Source organism: Vulpes vulpes, chromosome 16, assembly GCF_048418805.1.
Source record: "Vulpes vulpes isolate BD-2025 chromosome 16, VulVul3, whole genome shotgun sequence".
Classification (NCBI taxonomy): Eukaryota; Metazoa; Chordata; class Mammalia; order Carnivora; family Canidae; genus Vulpes; species Vulpes vulpes.
In genome coordinates, this window is record NC_132795.1 from 9,131,243 (window position 1) to 9,152,311 (window position 21,069).

The 21,069-nt window shown below is 41.1% G+C and overlaps 1 protein-coding gene across 1 annotated transcript in view; it reads right to left on the minus strand.

Annotated features, from left to right (window-relative positions):
- Positions 1 to 1,298: 1,298 nt before the first annotated feature.
- Positions 1,299 to 21,069, minus strand: part of VWC2L (von Willebrand factor C domain containing 2 like) — a 155,054-nt gene continuing 135,283 nt past the window's right edge. Inside the window, exon 4 of the mRNA XM_026002202.2 lies at positions 1,299 to 4,655. Within this exon, the coding sequence (XP_025857987.1) occupies positions 4,507 to 4,655 (149 nt within the window). The 3' untranslated portion in view covers positions 1,299 to 4,506. The remainder of the gene's footprint in view (positions 4,656 to 21,069) is intronic.

Consider the following 21,069-nt stretch of genomic DNA (forward strand, 5'->3'; position numbering starts at 1 on the left):
GGCTCTTTATTGCCCCTCTGAGGTCATTTGGTAGAAAACCTCTTGCCCACTGCTCACCCTGCTCAGTGTCGGGAGGGAGTTTTACATGCTTTAAAAGCGTAATTTTTCCCAGCACAAACCCTCTAATGACAAACTCGTGACTCTGTCAGAGTTCACAGCTGTCAGTTGGCAGGGTTAGGGCCCCATTTTGAACTTAGGGGGCATAACATCTAAATGCAAGGTTATGGGTGGTTTGGATCATGCAAATACCCCCATCCCTCATATCTTAGAAAATCTGAGAAATTTTAAGATGAATATTGGATGATGCTAAGGAATTCTTAATTTTATTAGGCTTTGGTAATATAGCATGGTTTCGTAAGAAACTATCCCTTTTTTTAAAGGAGATATAGAGCTGGAATGATATGATGCTTGATGTTTGGGTTTAAAATACTCAAGGGAAGCCTGAGTGGCTTAGTTGGCTAAGCATCTGACTCTTGATTTCAGCTCAGGTCATTATCTCAGGGTCATGAGATAGAGCTCTGAATGGGGCTCCACACTCAGCTTGATATTCTCTCTCTCTCTCTCTCTCTCTGCACCCCCCTTCCTCTGCCCCTCCCCTTGCTCATACTCTCTCTCTCTCTAAAATACATAAAATTTTTGAGATACTCAGAGGAAGAAAAAAAATGGTTGAAGGATTATGCAAAATCTTGAAAACTGTTGAGTCTGGGCAGTGTGCAAACGGACTATTGATTTTTTTTATGTATGATTTCCTGATTTTCATGTATATTTGCATGTATTTATAATACAAAATCTTTGTGTTGCCACTTAGCTAACCTATGACTTTGGGCCAATCACTTAACCTCTCTGTGTTCTGGTTTCCTCATTAGCAAAGCAGCCAGAATAAGAACCCCTCCTTGGCAGGCTTTGCTGTGTGGCTTGAACAGGATACTATGGGTTTGGTGCCCAGCTCAGGGCCAGCCAACAGAGCCAGGCACTCAATAATTATGGATTGTCATTAGTATTGTGTATGGATGCAGGGTCAGGAAAATATTTTTTCCTATCACTTACACTCTCACTGCTGGTTTTTTTTTTTTTTTTTTTTTGAGCTTCCTGTCTGATCCTCAAGTCAGCCCAGCCTTACGGTATGAAAAATGAAAATGTACGCAGGCAAATGCTACAGCTGATGCTTAAATCTAATTGAATGTAGCTCTAATGACACATGTACTTTCAGATGACAGAAGTCACTGAGGATTCGTTATTAAATGATGAGGGTAGAGAAGAGAGAGAATTTTGGAAGGAAAAATATACCACAAACAATGTTTGCTGGTTAACACACTTTATATTTAACAAAATAATTTTTTAATAATATAGTCTTTTACACATCAAATATTGTTGCTAGAATCCCCTTTTTACAGTTTAGTGTTTAGTTGTGTTGTGTTTTTTTTTTTTTTCCTCACTAGTTTTCAGGCACACCATTTTTCAAAGATTTTGGAAACTGAATCGTTTTTTTAACAGGCATCAGCTGACAAACAGGATGTTGATCCCTTATTTAAACAAAGCTGTAGTTAAAGCCGAGAACCAAGGACGGAGGAGGAATGGGAGACATGGACAGTGGAGCTGCAAACAAAGCCTTCAAGAGAAAAAAAAAAAAAGAAAACGAAACAGATGAGACCAGAACTCTGTTGTTCAGAGTTTGGAAAGAATTTCTCAATGACCTGGGTAGAAGGAAGTTGTAAAATTTTTTATCGGTTTATGAGAAATTCTGTCACAGTATAGGTTCATCTCTCCCTACAGGGAGAAAAATGTCAGTGCTACAAAGTCTTAAAGGAAACAGCGTGTAGTGAAACTCAGAGGAAAAAGAAAATCCAACAACAACAACAACAACAACAAAAATAATAATAATAATAGAAAAATCCCTCTCTCTGGCTGGTAACAGAGACCACAGAGTAGCCTTCATTCTACAAACTCTGCAAAGAGCTTCTTGATGGATATCACACTCCATTCTAGTAAGTTCTTGCTGCAACTATCACTGTGCCAAGACTTTGATGCAAATTGACGCCTGGCTCCCCAGTTGCACTCTCTGTTTCCTAGAAAGGACATAGTAACTCCTTAATAATAGAGAGGGTACTATGCTACATGGCTCTATTAATGATATTTTCTGGGTTTCAAACCTTATTCCTGTCATTTATTATTATTATTTCTTTCCAAGAGTGTGGAGTTTTGAAGCTGGCACCAGGCAACCTCAGGGCAAAGCAAGCTCTATAATACATCTCTGTCTAGACACAAGCTGAAGTATGGAATGCCTTTGCTTTGGAGTGCAGGAATAAATCATGCAGAATTGTTCATGAATGATTCATGACTGTCTATATGATGTATCCATGGTGGCAACAAAAGGCACCAACCTTGCTGCAAATTGGTGTTCTGAGGGAAGGCGGCGTGATGTTCTTCCTCCGATGGCGCCGGCATGGCTGTTTGTATCATACACAAGCACAGTGTACGTGAGAAGTGTCGGGTCCGACTTGTCAACACGTTAGCTTTGGACATGACAACTCTTTCTCGATGACTGGAGGTGCTTCCAGGGAGGAGAGGCTGACCATTTTAAATGCAAACCCAGCTGATGAGACTAAAGAAGTATGTCGTGGGGGTGGACCTATGACCATAGAAGCATCACTCCACTGGGAGGAGGTTGACCTGTCTCCCTTGGGGCTGCTGACTGTGCACGTCCCAAAGGGCTTGGAGGCTCACCCAAGCCACAGGCCCAGCCAGAGCTTGCTTGGTATGCCACGCGGGCAGAAGCCACTCTGTGCTGACTATCCTAAACCATTGACCCTCAACCAGGTGACGTTTTGTCCCTTCCCCACTCCCTGGGGACCTTTGGCAATGCCTGGAGACAATCTGTTGTTATAGGGTGTTGCTGTTGGCATTTAGTGGCTAGAGGCCAACGATGTCACTAAACATCCTAAAAACGCACAGGGCAGCCCCCAACAACAGTGAGTCATCTGGCCCAAGATGTCAACAGATTTAAGCTTGGGAAAGCTTGTTCTAGAATGTGGCACTCCGCAAGAGCTATGGCAAAGCCCAGGCTGGGGTGGGGGGCGGGAAAGGAAAGAACATTGATAACGAAGACGACCTTAAAGTTTGCTCAAGGACCCTGCCAGGCCTGCGCCAGGGTTTTCAAGACAGGAGAGCGGAATAAGCAACTAACTGTGCCCTGTGGTTTCAAGAATCGCCAAATATGCACTTGACTCGAGGTGGCATCAGATACCCTGTGTATTTTATTTTTTTTCTGTTACTATACGAGCAGCATTACCAGGGCAACCTTGAGACGCTTCAAAGGTTCACTTTAGTTGTTCAGTATCTAATATATACATTTTAAAAAAATGTACAACAAATGGAATTGTATTGTGCAAGACCCACTCTACCCTAAGCTTTAATTTAAATCAGCACTTGAGGTGGAAAGAGTGTCCTGAATCTGTGTTTTAGACCTAGGGCTGAGGGGTCATTACTTAAACATGGCAAACACAGTCCCAAACCATAAAAACTGCCTGTGGGTACCCCTGGCTTTCAGCCAAATCTGAACTCAAAAGCCAGGGGTGTTCAGAAGGGTCCAGATGCACAGTGGGGCTACTCGCTCTGGGTCTGGTGTGTATAGGGCCAGGCGACCGAGTGGGTTTAGAGTGTTAAGCTACGAACCGAACCGAAATTCAGCGTCATGAGAAAATCTGGTGGTTAATGCTACAATGGTGGATTCCTGGCTCCCTTTGGATGCTTTAGTCAAGCTCATGGTGTTCTTCACTTATTAGTTTTTGATTGGCAGTTTCAAGGTTTTGTGTCTGAGATGTGTGGTTTGTGAGAATTCCATTGCGATCTCCCACTTAACTGCACCAAGCTTCGGTTCCCCGCCCTGCCCCAGCCGTGGGGCCACCTGGATGTACCTCTCTTTTTTCTGACCCTACAGGGCATGTTTCCCCCGAGGGGAGAGATTGGTCGGATGCTCCTGCGTCTTCCTGGTCGGGAAGGGTGCTCACCCCTGAGGTCCCTTTACTAAAGGTTATATGACACAACTCCAAGCTTAACCATGCAGCCAACTCTGGCCCCTTAGACTCTAAATATGAAAAAGAAATTCTACAAGAGAAAAATGCCATGGTGATGAGGTACAGAAGAGTAAAAATGAAGCAGATGGGCGGACGGTGAGCTGGCAGGCTAGAGGTGTCACCAGAGAAGGAGCCTGAACGAGGCTGTTGCTTCCTTTTCGTTTCAGAAATCCAGTGGTCAAGTCTCCATCAAGCATGGACAGTTACAAAAGCGGTTTCGATAGCTGTATACTGTATATACTTTATATAGCAAGAGAGAAAGAGAGAAATTTCCTCTTAGTAAAATATTCACTTTTGTCAACCCTAAAAGGTTTTGCTGGTGACCCTGTTGTAGCTGGCAGGAGTTTGTTTTGTTCTGTTTTGTTTCAAACGTGTGCAGTGTAGAAGCCATAGCATCCTCTCCTAGGAGCTCCTCATCGGTGGGGGATTTTTTCTACACAGTCTGCTTGCCTTGGCATTCGCGTTTTGAACACTGAGCAGGCTTCCACCAGTCCCCGTTGTGACAGTGACAGATGTTACATTCATCCACTTTCACTTCAATGCCAGCCGGGATTATTGTTGTTCCTGCAAAGCAGTTTGGACCTGGAACACACATATACGTTGATTAGTTGATTAGATCGGAGAGGCTCCCTTTTTCTCTTCTCGCCCCAGCCCCAGCAGAAAGCCAACCCCCAGAGCCAGGAATGAGTAGGTCCGACAACTCTTCACAGTGTATTACTCAGGTATTTTCTAGGCAGCTCCCTTAAATGTGCACAGAGCTCATCTTCCCTATGTATATTTAAAAAAAAAAAATCAATGCTCAAAAAAAAAATCTTATTCTGTTACCAAGTATTTGCAGTTTTCTAAAGTAGAATTCTACAGATCAAACTTTATTTACTTTATGCTCTGGGGTGTAAATGCTGCTGAAGCATCCCCTGAAACTCAAGTGGGGGCCTTGCATGGTCTGCATCAGATGATGGTGATACCCCGTGGCCTGTCCTCCCACTTCCCGTGGTGGGTAGGTGACAATGAACTTGCTCATTGCCTGGCTTCAACACCTCCCCAAAGCCCAGTTCCTGGAATCCCCAGCTTGTTTCTTGATAACAATAAATAATTCATGACCAGATGATTTATTCATGTCCCAAATGAGCTTTGTTAGAGGTCCATTTGATTTTTATAAATGGAGCTCCTTTAATCTGCTGGCTATCTTTTTTTCTTTTCTTTTCTTTTCCTTTTTTTTTTTTTTTTTTTTTTTTTTTTTTAAAGAATGACCTAAATGGTTGGCTTTTGAAAGTCAGCATGAATTTTATTTTACTTTTTTTCAGGATGCAGAAAAACTTTACTGAAAAATGTTACCTGTTCAGTAGAGATGGATATTTTTTAAATTCATCAATCTTAGTTTTTTTTTTTTTAACTTATCTTTCTCTCCTTTCCCTTACTTTCTCTTTCTCCCCAATCTGCAAATGCCAGTATTCAGTTTTGGTAATATTATTTCTCAAAATCAAATGGGATAAAAATTGCTTCCCAAGGTGCAATGGATTACAGTGGCATGGTGCAAATTGCAGTTTCCTTGAAACAATTTGGTATACGTCTCCAAATTACATATTTGGATAAAGAGAGCAAATCGTGTTACCCATGATTTATCAACCCAGCATTACTGGCCACTTTCCATAACCACTACCAAGTAACATACATCAATATCAGTGCTCTGCTTTCACTTTCTTAGCACTTGATAAGAATTTACGAGATTATGTTTACCACCAAATAAATGAAATCAGAGGTGATTTGTAGTTCCACTTCATAATTGAAATCTTTCATAAAAATGGTAACTATGAAGTTATAATGTATCATCACAAATCTATTTAATATGCTAGGGCTTTAATCATCCATTGTTTTAGGGTTCCTAGACCTCACTTGTGCCTACACTTGCCAATGGCCTTTGTGTACCTATGCCTTTCCTTCATCTGGTGGAAAACACCCCGGAATGTGTGCTTCTGCCTGGTTCTTTAGAGAACAGACCAGCAAGAGTATGAGGGATATAATGAGTCATCACTGACAATTAAACAGCTAGCAAACTCTCTGCTTTCACCCAGAATGGTGCTTCTTGTTAGGATGCTGTGGTTATAAGCTCCTGGCCGTCCTAACTCCTGATTATTTAAGGATCACTGTTTTAGAATTTTAGCCATTGTTTGATAGATTGAACAGTCTTTGGGACTACACCCCCCTGGGAAGGTTTGACACAAAATCATTAATTTGTTCTGGACCCAGAATCCAGGGAATCTGCGGAGAACTTGGCAAGGAGGCTTTTTCAGAATGTAGTTGGTTGTCTCATGGCTGCTGTTGTTGACAGACCTCTCTCAGCCCAGCCAGGATCTGGACAGAGCCAAACTAGCTTCAGAAATCAAACTCGATGACCACTACCACCTGTTTTCCTGGAGCCACCCCAGAGGAAGCAATAGTTTCTCTACCTCCTCACTCTAATCGACTCTTTTCACCCAATTGTATACTTTTTACTTTAACAGATGGGAAAGAAAAACATTTTTTTCTTCTTCTGAATAGTGGGTTCAAACAAAGAAGTCCCTGGAAAAAGCAGAATGTGATCTACTAAAGAGTTTTCTCAGTTACTTCAGGGGCTTTGGAAACTTGTCAGCAGAATCTTAAGTGTGTGTGTATGTGAGTAAGCACAGACATCCTGCTGGCTCACGGGGGGCAGGTTTTCAGCTCAATATTGCAATAAGAGAAGAAAGCAGGGAAGGATCTTTGCAAAAGATTTCTGACAAGTCACTGTGCATGTCTTGAGACTTTACTAAAGCTCTAACTCTCCCACCTGCTCCTTTCTGAATGTGTTGGTGTCATACTATGATCAGTGTGTATTTGATCAGCCTCTCTAAGTCATTTCTTAAGAACCCCTTAGAATTTGCTGCTTTCTCAGCTCAGAAAATATTAATTTATATTAATAGAATGCAAAGAAAGATCCTTTGTGCTTTGCCAGGATTGAACAAAGTCACAGCCTATGTAAATAACATAACCACCTCAATGGTCAACTTGGCAGCCAGAGGTATTTTACAGAATCAAAAATTCCTATTTGATCTCATGAACAGTAATTTTATTAGCACCCTTCTGAGAATTTCAGGTGTAACTAAAGCTTCAAGTTTGTGGTTCATAGTCTTATCTGCTTAAAAGTAATTTAGATAATTGTCAAGCAGAATGATTGGCACTATGTAGAGACTGTTCTGGTTTTGTCCCTTCCTCCTTGATAGTGATGACAACAAATGTTACTTGGCTTCAAGTAACCTGGGTGTGCTATATGAGTTCCCTACGTAAGAAATCAATCCTTCTATCTATTCTCTTTCTTTTCTTTCGGAAATGCTTTCCTTTTGTCTCGCTTTATGTGGAAGAATAAGTTGCTTAGAAGAGTAAACTCAACAGCAAAAGCAACATATTTAGTGCAGAAGACTTGGAGAGATTCCAGAGGGGAGCAGTGAAATGATTAAACTGAAGGCTGGCAGATAGGACCTGTGAGAAAAGGTTAAAGGGATTGGAATTATTTAATCTTGAAAGGGAAGACAGAGAAATAACTCAATAACTCTCAGGGAATTAAGGCTTATTATGTGAAGAATGGTGACCAACTGTTCTTTCCTTTTTCTGACACCTAAAATAAGAGGAGATGGAGATACATTGAGTCTCAGGGAATTGGAAACACACACACACACAGAGGAATCGTTCAGAGAAATGAGAACTGAGTAGCCAGCTGTGTGGTGAGATCTCTCTAAGACATCTTTAAGAACATAGGAGGTGTCATCTGTCCGGTATGTTTGAGATTGTCAGCTCCTTAAAAACAGGAACTGAATCTCTGTCATTTCTTATGGTCTGATGTTTGGCACATATTTAAAAACACAGCACATCTTATTTAACTAAATTAAATAGTATGAACTAACTAGTTGTATAATGGAAGCAAAATTATTTCCTGAACTAATAGATCAGGCCTTACATATATATCAGGCTTAGTCCTAATAATATTGGTATAGAAATATTTGTCAATTAGAAGTAACATAGCAATAATTTCTTGAGCACTTACTTCATGCCAAGAATATGTCTCATTCAATCTTTCCAATTAGCCATGTAAGGGGCACATTCTCACCCTTAGTGCACCTTATATGATTTGCATGGCTACCTCTGAGCCTCCGAGATGGAAAATAACTTGCCTGAGATCACATGTCTAGGAAGTGACACCAAGGGGATATGAACTCAAATTTTCTGATCTGTAAGGATGCTTTTCATTGCCCACAAAAAGAGGCAGGTGACCAGGAGCACACTGCACACCAGATCCTGAGCATCTGATCAGAATTTAGAAGTCCAGTTGGTTTTAGTATTAAGGATGCATGCTGAGTTAAGAAACTCGATGGCTAAATAGAAGTGAGACTGTTTTTCTATAGATCTTTATCAGATTTATTTATTTATTTTTTATTGTGTAACCTTACAGTCTCCAGAAAACACTATTTATCTAACAACTGAAAGAATTTCTCATGGAGGAATGCTTGGATGGTGAGACTTTTGTTTTCCTTTGGGCAGCAGCGAAATTCCCACTGGTGCTAGAAGTATACCAAGTAAGAAGCAGAATGAAAGTGAACTATGACTCAGAAGTCCTGATTCAAGTCGTAGTGCTGTGATTGATTATCTGTGTGACCTTAAGCAAGCACTGTGTAACCCAAATACTAATTGGAGCCCATATGGTCTAGTCTCAGAAAGGATTCATATTTTTGGAAATGCAATAAAATTGGAAAGGCAACTCAAATATTTACTGGGAGTTGGAGCACGGAGGGAAGAAGGAAAAGCAGGCGAGGGATACTGACACAAAAATTTTCCATGAAACACAATTTTCTCTATTCTGTACTTCTTTAAGTACTTAATTTGCACACCTACACAATAAAAACTGGTTTGCAAACATTTTCTTTTTCATAATAGAAATTATTCAAAAATCTTATAAGGGAGAGCAATATGAAATATATAACAGCAGAGCTTCTCCGGTGAGATGGCTATGAGGAGCCTGTAGCTCTATCTTTCCAGGAGGATGTTTTCCCCATCTTCCCACTTCAACCTTGCAGAGATAGCTTATGAGGCATCTGCATAGAGTATGGGGATCAGAGGGAAAGCATTTGGAGGGATTCCTTCCAGCTTCAGTAATCTAAGAAACCAGGAGAAAATAGATTCTATCATGTTTGTGGTTATAAGAACTGAGCAGATTTGCTCAGCCACTAAAGTTCTCTTTTCTTACCAACCCCTGAAATTTCCTGCATTAAAGGGTTTATAGAAACTACATAAAAGGGATCCCTGGGTGGCGCAGTGGTTTGGCACCTGCCTTTGGCCCAGGGCATGATCCTGGGGACCCGGGATCGAATCCCACACATCGGGCTCCCGGTGCATGGAGCCTGCTTCTTCCTCTGCCTGTGTCTCTGCCTCTCTCTCTTTCTCTCTCTCTCTCTCTCTCTCTGTGTGTGTGACTACCATAAATGAATAATAAAAAAAGAAACTACATAAAAAAGGAAGCCCATAGCTACTCTGATCACATCTGCAGAATCATGCTTGCTTATGATGTTTAACATCACATTGGTTGAATGAAGGAACAAATGCATACACTGAAATAAAGTTCAGAAGGAGAGGATCTCAGAGCTGAGGAAGGTTGTAACAGAGATCCTGACCCATGGGTTCATGGAGAGATTTGGTGTTTGTGTGGAGAGAAGGAAGAATGTGACTCACTGAGGAAGTGGAAAAAGCCGTGGGGTAGAGTGATGTGTGTAGTAAGAAGTGGCTGGGAGAAGAGTGCTGTGCTGGAGCTGGTGGTTCATGTTGGCTTGCAAGAGCCAGTTGTTAGGTATTCAGGAATTCTATGATCTCGCTGGCATTATTTTGGCAATGGAAGGCCATTGAAGTATTTTCAGTAGGGGTGGGCATGTATACGTGTATAATCACGAAGTAGACATCGATTCAATAAACTGCACCAGTGTCATTGAATGCTTGGTCCATGGGACACCTGTGGTTGGACTAGATATGAGACGTCTTGATAGAGGCAGGATCTTTGTGATTGCAGACAAAAAGTAGAACCCTCACAGGCCGGGGCACAGGCTGATGATAAAAATATATTCCTTTCTCCTTTGCTTTGACACATTAAAAGTATCTGCTAAGATGTGGGGGTAATACTAAGTTAGTGTCAGCAATGAACACATTGCCTTGAGTTAATGGATCGTATTATTCCTATACAAAGTAAGGTCCTAAGGGAAAATGCTCCAGGAAACGTGCAGTTTGATCTGGGAGGAAGGAGAAAGGCTGGAGAAGGGAGGTAATTTCTAGTAGGAATGCTTAATAGGAGTCCCTTAGGGGACCAGGATCACATGCACATGCAATCCGATGGAGATACTGGGCTGTTTGGGGTAGAGGAGGATCTTCTCAAACAACAAAACCATTTTTAGATAATTTAAAATACACTACCTAAAGGAAGTTTTACATGGACAATATCTAGAACACCAAAAAGAACAAAACTTGGAGGTAATACATTTAGGAACAAGGGCCAAACTCTTGCCACGGATCCGATCCAGTAAAAAATATACCTTTGTGCCAACTAGAGCAGCCTTCTCCCTCAGTATCACCAACCCAGGACCCCGGATTGGGGTATCCTGCATTAAAGGGTTTATAGAAACTACATAAAAGGGATCCCTGGGTGCAGGGATATGGATATCACCCATTTCAAAGGATATGGAGGATATGGGTATCACCCATTTCCTCCTTCTGACAACCCTAGCCGCTGCTAGAACTATCAGCACAGCTGCCTCTCTTACCAGTCTGGCCAGAATGGAAACTGTGGTCCTTCGCTTCTTGAAATGACCCGTTTACAGGTCAGCGTCTACAGCAGGTGAGTGTGGAGATGGAGGTTAGTCAAGTGCCTGCACCCCAGCCGCAAGGGGGGCTGGCATGCAAATACCTGGTAGCTGTAACTTCTCTGGGGGGGGGGGGTTAGGCTTTCTTTCTGCATAGAAGATTCCCCAGTCATAGGAAAGAGGCAGTTGTTCATTTCTGATGCTAAGAAGGATGAGGAGAGATAGGTCAGTGAAGGCAAACTTCACCTGCTTCGAGTCCCCCCCGCCCCCCACCTGGGCCAACTGCCAGTGTGCTTGTCTAGCAATTGGAACACAAGATAAATATTCAGAACAGGATTGCTGTGCACACGAGTGATACAGGTGTTAATAAGACAAAGCTTCTGCCTTCAGGGAGTTGATATTCTAATGGGGTGGATCCAAAACAAAGCACAAAACCCAACATGACCGCTTGGAGCCATTCCCTGAAGAAAGTGAACAAGACAGTGTAGTCTGGGGCCAGACCAAGAGTGAGAAAATGTCTTAGAGTTGACAGAACGTGTTTATATAGGTCTTCTTATTTCATATTCCCTCTAATGCTGTAAGCTGGTTATCGCAGATCCCATTGCACAGGTGAGGGAAGGAAAGCTCAGGGAGATTAAGGCAGAGAACACATGGCAGGAGAGCTTAGGTTTCAGCTCTCATATTCTGACCCCTGGGTGACCACTTTCCTTGAAGAGAGTCCCCCTTTGTGGGTACCGTTACTTCCTCCAATGCCAGTCAGAATCAGACCCCCTCCTGCTGCTGACTCCTAGTTTTCTGTCACAGGGAACTGGGACAAAATCCAGATCCAGGTGATGTTGCTGAATTCCGTTATGACTTTTTGAATTCTTTTTAAGGATTTTCACGGAAAAAAAAAAAAAAAGAATTTTCATGCACGACCTTATTTCTTCCTCCCATGAACTACGATTTTGTTTTATAAGACAGACGAGGAGACCTAGAAATGTTTCAAGTGACTTTGAGGAAGCCACACAGCTCGTCAGAGATGGAACTGGGATACACAGCCACGTCGCTGTGTTCCATCCCAGACGTCGATCTTTCCAGGCACCTGGGTGGCTCGGTGGTTGAGCGTCTGCCTTTGGCTCAGGTCATGGTCACGGGTCCTGGGATCGAGTCCCACATCAGGCTCCTGACAGGGAGCCTGCTTCCCCTCTGCCTGCGTGTCTGCCTTTCTCATGAATAAATAAATCAAATCTTTAAAAAAAAAAAATCAATCTTCTCTGTAACTGGGACCTACTTTTCATTTCCTCCAAGTTTTAGTAGCACCTAGTAACACTAGGATGTTGTGGGATGTTTTAGAGAGAAAAGGCTAGCATATTTAAATTCCTGTTTCTTGAGAGAGAGGAGAGAGAGAGAGAGAGAGAGACAGAGGAGGTAGGTGCGTGTGTGTATGGTGTGTGTTTGTGTGCATAGGTAAAGGGGTGAGTAGGCAAAAGGGTGAATGTAAAGGGGAAGATCTGGCTATGAAATCCCCTCCAGCAGCTTTATTCATCCTCTTCTCTGTAACCACAAAGTGTGAATTGCTCCCAAGAAGCGGATCTGGCTGAGAAGGCAGTGTGGTTCCAGCAATCACCTCGGAGGGCAGCCAGCCTGGCACTGAGCTGTCTCAGTGGGAGATGCCCTGTCCTTGTTGCTTGTCGACCCAGATCCTCTTTACAGCCAAGCCTCTTCCTTCCCAGAGACTAGGAAAACCAGTCATGGTTTTCCAGTAGCCGGTCATGACTACTTTATAGATGCTTCTGGATTATAAATTGGTATGGCGCCCCTGAAAATCCTCCTTCTGACAACAACTTCATATTGCTTAATGGTCCCCTTTTGAGTATTGCAATTTCTGGCCTTGATTTGAAAATTTATTATTGACGCTTGGTGTCTTTTAGAAATTGGTTGTAAATGATCTTCCTGCTGCATAAATGAGGCAGATTCCTATTGTGTGAGGCCATAAACATTCTATATTTCTTTGGCAGGGCATCTAAATCAGTGTTTCAGCAAATAGTAGGCTTGTAGGCCTCAGTCTGCGGGTAGAATTGGATGGGATTATGTTCTTCCTTTTAACTGATTTTAATTCTCTGCTTCATGAAGTCTGATAGATGCTATTATGCTATGGAAAAGGAAATAGGCTTTCTGGTCAGGTGTACACCCATTTTCAACTATTAAAATCTTGGAGAAAATGTTTCTAAAAAAAATAATGGGAGCTGATTGCAGCTAAAATTTAAGCCACCTGGGTGGCTGAGTGGTTGAGCATCTGCCTTTGGCTCAGGTGGTGATCCCAGGTTCCTGGGATCAAGTCCTTCCTCAGCCTCCCTGCAGGAAGCCTGCTTCTCCCTCTGCCTGTGTCTCTGCCTCTCTCTCTCTGCATCTCTCATGCATAAATAAATAAAATCTTAAAAAAAAAAAAGTGACTGAAACCCCCCCAGTATCATGTTCCAAGAGCCCTGTCAGGCCCCGGACAGAGAGCAGTTAGTCTCTGAAGGGAGCTTCCAGCCTGGAAAATACCTGCTTTTCCTCTTTCCACCTGCTTTTCCTTACCCATCCCTAGGTTACTTTCCAACCATTTTATTAAACCTCAGAACAAAAAGCTTCTTCAGATGAAGGTGGCAAGATTCAGGAAGGATTGTTTTCTCTAAGGCTGCCCTAGAGGTGCCTGTTAATCATTTTATTTGAAAATTCAATATCGCTGAACTCCCACACAAATTTCAGTGTGAGAGCTCCGGAGAGTTTTCTGGCCCTTAAGTATGTAAGATTTATAGCCTGGTGCTCCAATTAAGTAAAATGCAAGGAGCGGAGCAGAGAGAGGAAGGACGTGGTCAAACCACACAATGGGGTAAAGGTTGGTTGCTTTTCTCATTCCAGGTGCGTTGGCAGGCTAGGAAAATCAGGCGTAGTTCATATCCTATTAGTGGGACATGCATGTCCAGGCTCACCTTCAGGAGACTGTGTGGTCAGAGGATGGCTTAATTTGCTATTGCATAAAACACTTTATCTAATCAGTTTTAGCTTCAAATGATGAAATACTCCTACCCAATTATCCCAGCTGCAATGAGACTCCCTCCCCTAGTTGGAGCTTTCAATGGTTTCCAGACAACTTTCATATTTCTTCTCAGCAATCCTAAAGTTAGCGAGAACTGGCATTAGTGTACTCATTTGACGGTTGAGGGCACTGAGGTTCAAAGAGAGAGGAGATGGAGAGATTTACTAATTTATTTACTGAGTGAAGAGATTAGGCCTCAAGTCATCCCCTCTAGGTTTCAATCCCATTTCTGCCATTTACTCGAGGTATGATCTCGGTGTCCCCAGCTGTAAAGTGGGAACAATCCTGAAATGAGTGTACCTGGCTTACGGAGATTTTGAAAAAGTGAATGAATTAATACATGTAAAGTATTTAGAATGGTGCCTGTCACATACTAACATTCAATAAATGTTAGTTGTTGCTATTTATCATACTGATTATTATTACCCGAGTTACAATCTAGGCTACTTGGGGCAGGATATGGATTCCAGGCCTTTTGATTTCCAGTCTAATTAAAAAAAATTAGAATATCAGTAAAGAAATTAATCTTATTAATGCCAATTAATATATATGCTTTTTTAAATTTTTTTTTTATATATGCTTTTTTGAAAAGTAAGTGAGCATGCAACAATACAATCATTTCTACATGGATTTTCTGCAGGCTTGTTTTATATATCTACCTATCTAGATACCTGAATTATCTCTCTGTCCTTCCGTCCATTGGCCTATCATCTATTCAATGTTTTATAGTATTTTTCTCAAAACAAGAACAGGATAAGTATAGATGCCCACCAATAATGGAAATAATGAATTATGTGAGCTGCTCCATACTCTTCAGTAACCATTACACAGAATGAATTACGAACACCAGCTGACTTGCAGAGATTTTCTTGAGTTATTATTAAATAAGAAAGGCATTATACAGAGAGGTGGGTACAATATCCTATTTTAATAAAATAAATATAGATGAACAAACTTCTGTTTGTATGTTTGTATAGGATTATATGCAAATAGAGAAAAAAATAAAGAAGTACCAATACTAAGTTGTTAACATGGATTATCTTGCTGAACGGAAGGATTGCTGATTGGGGAGGAGATGAATAGGACAAAGTGGCAGGAGAAAAACAAGTACATCATGATATGTGCAAGTGCATCATGGTTCTATGTATAAAAATAGAGAATTCTTATACTGGCGTTGCATTTTAAAATCAATGCATACATTTAATGATATAATGGTTCCTTTCCCCCCCTTAAAATCTGTTATAAATTGATAATGCAGCAGACGGGTCATTTAGATATGAGGAAATGTAGTGAAAATTTTATGGCTGTGCTGTTTATTACAGTAGCCACTGGCCACATGTGCCTATGGGACACTGGAAATGTGGCTAGTCCAAAATGAGATAGGCTGTAAGTGTGAGAAATATCAGATTTCAGAGACTTAATATGTCTTTGAACATAAGAAAAAAGGGAAAATAGCTCATTAATATTTACTATGTTGATGACATGTTGAATGAAAATATTTGGGGTATACTGAGTTCAATAAAATATATTAGTAACATTAACTTCATCCCTTTCACTTTTCTAAAGTGACTAATTAAAAAAAATAATTTTAAAGAAGTTGTTTAAATTTAAAATTAAATTTAGATAACTTAAAAGGACAATGTGGCTTTCATGATACTTCTATCAGTACCAGCACTGAGGAATTACAAAAGGATAACAAGGTGTTTGTAATGGCCCAGAGGAAACTAACATTTACATAAATCTGGTAGGAAACAATGCTAGGTGTTGTGGAAAAGGGCATATTTTTAGGACGGGGATTTTCAGTGTGGGCCCTGGATGAGCAGCATCACTGAGAACATCTTTGAAATGCAAATTCTCCAACCACACCAGCTGCCACTGAATCAGAACCTCTGGCTATGGAACCCACAATCTGTGTTTTAACAAACACTTTAGGTGCTTCTGATGCAGGTGACTGTTCGAGAACCACTATACTTCAAGATAAGGTAGAGCTTGGATAAAAACCTTACCATGGGGCACCAGGAAGATAGCATAGTCTGAGTTTTGGGAGATGCCTCAAAATAGGCTGAGCTTATCCAAAAAGCAATGAATTCATCATGCTACAAGAACATAGGCTTTTAGCCATGGGGTCATTCCTGAGGAGAAATTCTGAGCAAGTAAACGGTGGTTAAACGGTTCAATTACTTTCAAGTTTCAGCACAGCCTCTGAGCTGTCATTACCGTGTTTCTTTGATAAGTGTGATTTTTACCCACATGACAGCTTTGAGAATCAAAGAGTCATGTGTGAAACTTGGCATTTGGAACCATTTTGGATGCTTTAATGACCTCACTTTCCACAAAACAAGTTGGTTATCACTGGAAAGAAAAATAGTATATATTTATCTTTGGTATAGAAACACATTAGAAAAGCTTGTATTACTCAGTTTTGTCCAACTTTAATATAAAAAATAAATAAAATTTCTTTAAGCCACAAACTTTCTACTTCTGACAGCTAATTAGTATCTTTGAAAATTGTCTCCTTCATTGATGAAAACTGCAAACCTATTTTCATTTCCTTAAAATAATATGCTTGAGTGAACACCCTAAAATGGAAGTCACATCCTTGTTGGGGAGAGGGGCATAAGACAGGGGGTATGTTTATCAACAAAGTGGGCATTACCACACACACACACACACACGCACACACACATGCACATACACAGACACATACCACATTTCGTAATGGAGGTAAAGAGAAAACTTTCCATTTTCATTCTCTATGTTCAAAGACATGATATTCCTTGCAACTGGAAAAAAAATGATGGGCAGGTTTTTCATTATTGGGTTATATGACCAAAGATGCCCTATTTGACATTTCCATGATTTTCATTGTAATGTATAATTAGACATGCCATGAGTAGATTAAGTAACAAAGTGACATTTTCTTTAATGTCCATGAAGATAGCTAATAACTATAACACAGAAATTATGGCAAGATTACTAAAAATAATAGCCCACAATCTGTATGAGAGTCTGGTCTAGAAATATTTTGGTCTAGAAATATAATGTCCACCAGACAGACCTATTTCCTTCCTATATGCATATGGCAAAAGCAGATCTTGAATATAAATAGTGGGATAAAGTTTCTGAAAAATGAAAAAGAGTGCACACACTAGGGAATTTAGTCTAGAGGTCAGAGAAGGGTGCCTTAAGGAAGTGATGGGTGATAATGGGAGGAATGGACAACGGAGTGACATATAAACTGTTCCTAAGTGCAATAAATGCTTGGTACATAGGGAAGGACTGGAGATACGACAGAGTAGAGAGTCAGTGAGAGGGAGGACCAACGCCAAAAATAGAGACATAAGTAGGAGCTAGTTCTTAGTGTTTTTGTTTTTTAAACTATAGTTTGGATTTTGGATTGCATCTAAAGGGCAATAGAAACCATGATGTCACCAGACTTACTTTTTAGATAGAATATACTGGTTTTAATGTAGATAATCAGTTGAGCAGAGGTAAGGGCCCTATTGCAGAAAGCATACCAATTTAACCAATTCTTGAATTAGTCCCAGCAATGATAACATGGTCTAAACTAGAGTGGTGGCCCTGGCAATGGAGAGCAATGAGTGAATCTGAACTATATAGGAGGTGGAATCAACATAATTTGGTGGTAGACCGCATGTGTGAAATAATGTAGAAGAAAATTTAAGTAAGGATATGGGACATTGATGAATGAACAGGATTTGGGGAAGAGAATGCAGTTAATGTTAGAAAATTTGAACTTACGTATACATGAATCATCTAAGTGGAGATGAATAGCAGAATGGAACTGACTGAGCTGGGTGGGAAGAGTTGCGAGCTTCTGGTAAATGAATGGTAATTGAAGCCAGGGGAGTAGACGTAGTTTCCCTGGAGCTAGCTATAGCACAAGAAAAGAGTCTAGGGCACCATCATCATTGAAGGAGAAGATAAAAGAGTTGCAGTCAATGAAGGTGATTTAGGAAGTCTCCAAAGAGGAAGGAGACAAAATAGCAATACAGGATATCAAAAAAGCAAAGGGAAAGACCAATTTCTGGTAGGATAGGTGATAGTCGTGTCGAATGCAATGGAGTAGACAACTAATATATGGGCAGAGACGTGTTGTTGGTGACTCATAAGAGCAACTTCTGTGGAGTAGTGAAGGTAAAAGCCAGGCTGAAGAAGGTTGAGGAATAGATGGGCAGGAAGGGGGATATAGACATAAAGTCCAGTCAGTGAGCTATACGAGGCCAGCAATTAAGCTGAATTAGACAAACATTTGTTTAAATGCTGGTGGAGAAGAAACAGAGGGGAGAGAGAGGTTGAATATAAAAAAAATCAGGGCCAGAGGGGTGGGAAGAGTACTTGATAGAACAGAGTCTCTGAGAAATCCAGAGACAGCATGGCGTTCTGAGTTCTCAGATGGGGACTGTCTTTCATTGTAACAGGCAATAAGAGGCTAAAGGAGTTTCTGTCTGATAATTTCTACTTCTGCTAGGAAGTAGGCAGGCCGCTAACCTGCTGAGGCGGGGGGCGGGGGGGGGGGGGTAGAAGGTGAGGAAGGGGAAAGGTTGAGGCAGTGTTTTGGGAGAATGAAAATGCTGACTGAGGAAATTGTCAGACACTTTGAAGGCCCAGATGAGGATAGTGACTGCAATTTGTAATGGTACCAGTTTGATTGTTTGTGTAATTGTCCCCATTGGACCTCACCAATATTGAGGAAGAGTGCCCTAGGCAAGCAGTCATCAGTGAATATCCCTGTGACCTTGGGTGAGTCACTAGGTGTGCCTCGATTTCCTCATCTGTGAACTAGGAGCAGTGAGAGCACCCACCTGATCGGATTGTTGTGTTTATTAAGTGAATTAATACACACAAGGTACTGAGAATAGCGTATTGTATGCCCTCTGGAAGGGTTAGCTGTTCTCCAGCTTTGGGGTTCGGGCAGGCATGTGATGAGAGGAGCAAAGGGATGGGAGATACTAACAAAAGGGTGGCTGAAATTGTAGACAAAAGACTTGAGCTGCAGAACAAAGGGAGTGTGAAGCTTATTCCCAAAAGGACTAGGTTATTTTATATTTGCTGGACGTCCTCCTGGTACGGTTTCCTGGCCTAAGATTATAGTATGCTAGTTTTGCTGACAGAATTATAGTGTTGATGGAAAGTGAGCAACATTATCTGAGATTTGTCATTTCAGGTCCTGAACTATACTTTGACTGTGGTATCCAATGCATAAGGGATTTACATTAAGAAGATTGCTTTGTCGTTGTAGCTGTTTTATGAGAACTTTAGCTTGAAGCACACCCTGTGTGTCACATTTCATGTTCTGAACTCCTGCGAAACAGGAAAGTTCTTAAAAAGAAAAAAAAATCATAAGCAATATTAAGGGAATCCCCTCAAGTTAAGGCAATTTTGTTTAAAGGCTGTAAATTTGCCAACTGTTTATGTTCTTTTCCTTGAGGTCCACAATGCAATTTAAACCAGAAAAACAATCAGTTTGGCCCGAGCTTGAATTGCTGCAGAATAAACAACCTCCAAAACTGAACTTTAGAAGGAACTCTCTGCATTGCTTATGTACTGAGACAATCAGAGGTGCAATTTCGTCTCCAAGAATATATTTTGTATGGTCATTCAGATCATGCATTGAAACCCTGGCCTTTTATCATAAGTGTAAATGGACTTTAGACACCAATATTTATTTCCAGGTAGGAAAATTATTGAGGTTTTATATGGAAAAAATATTACTGAAGAGCTCATCAAGTTCTCTGAAAAAAGGAAAATAGTTTCATGCACTAACAAGCAAATAAATAAAATACAATTATAGACTTAAAACCTGCCCCCCCCCCCCCAGAGAGTCTAGAGATCTTGATTTTATTCTTGTCTGTGCAAATGCCTTTTCTTTGAATTTAGAGGAAACATTTAAAAGTGGGGAGGGTGGTGAGAGGAAGGATCCAGATAGTCCATGTTAGGTACAAATATTGCCAGTCTTATCTCAAAGATATCCCCAAGTCTGCTGCCTGCCCAGGAATTGCCAATGCCCAGATATCAATTATTAAGGATTTATTTATTCATTTATTCAGAAGCATTTATTGAAGGCTACCTATGTGCAAATTTCTGGAGATACAGTGATAAGACCAATTCGCAACTCTCAATGAGTTTATGCTCCAGCAGAAGTGAGGCAAATACGCTGAAATAAGATCTTATGGGAGAATGTAGGAAGGGCTCTAATCAAAACTAAGAACGAAGAAGCCTTCCTAGAAGATGTGAAGACTGAGTGGGGCTTGTGAGGTGACCAGGAACTATTTTGGTGAAGAATCAGGGTGGCAGTGGCGGGCTGGAAAGGTTAATCCAAGCTAAATTAGTGGAATGAGCAAGAAGGGGTTATGACTCATTGAAAAAAAATGTAAGGAATTCAATGTCGCTGGGGCTTTGGGTCCTAGGTGCTGTATAGATAGCGGAAGCCAGAAGAGAAGAAGGGCAGTGGCCCGGTCCCAAAAGACCTTGTAAGCTGCCCTGAGTAGAATGGACTCCACTATGGAAAGCATGGAACCAAGTACTAGAAGGTGTTTAAGTGGTGAGGTAGCATCATCATAGTTATGCCAGTGCCAGAACTCTCGTGCTGCTGTTTGGGATAGCGTTGGAAGGCACTCAGCAATATTAATTGCTCCAGAAAAGAAGTGGGAAAGGCCCACAGTGAATGAGAGGCAATAGGAATGGAGAAGAGAGGACAAGCTGGGGTGATACTAAAGAAAGTAAAATTGGGGAGGGGGTGAGCCTAGGTGGCTCAGTCAGTTAAACATCTGCCTCCAGCTCAGGTCATGATCCCAGAGTCCTGGGATCAAGCCTCACATCGGGCTCCCCGCTCAGCAGGGAATCTGCTTCTCCCTCTGCCCCTCACCCTGCTCATGCTCTCTTTCTTTCAAATAAATAAATAAATAAATAAATAAATAAATAAATAAATAAATAAAATAAAATCTTTAAAAAGTAGATCGATGGAATATGGAGATAAGGAGTATGGAAGAAGAAATAAGATGCTTATAATTCTTGCTGATGTGGGGATAGTAGGTGATGTCTTTCACTGAGAGAGGAA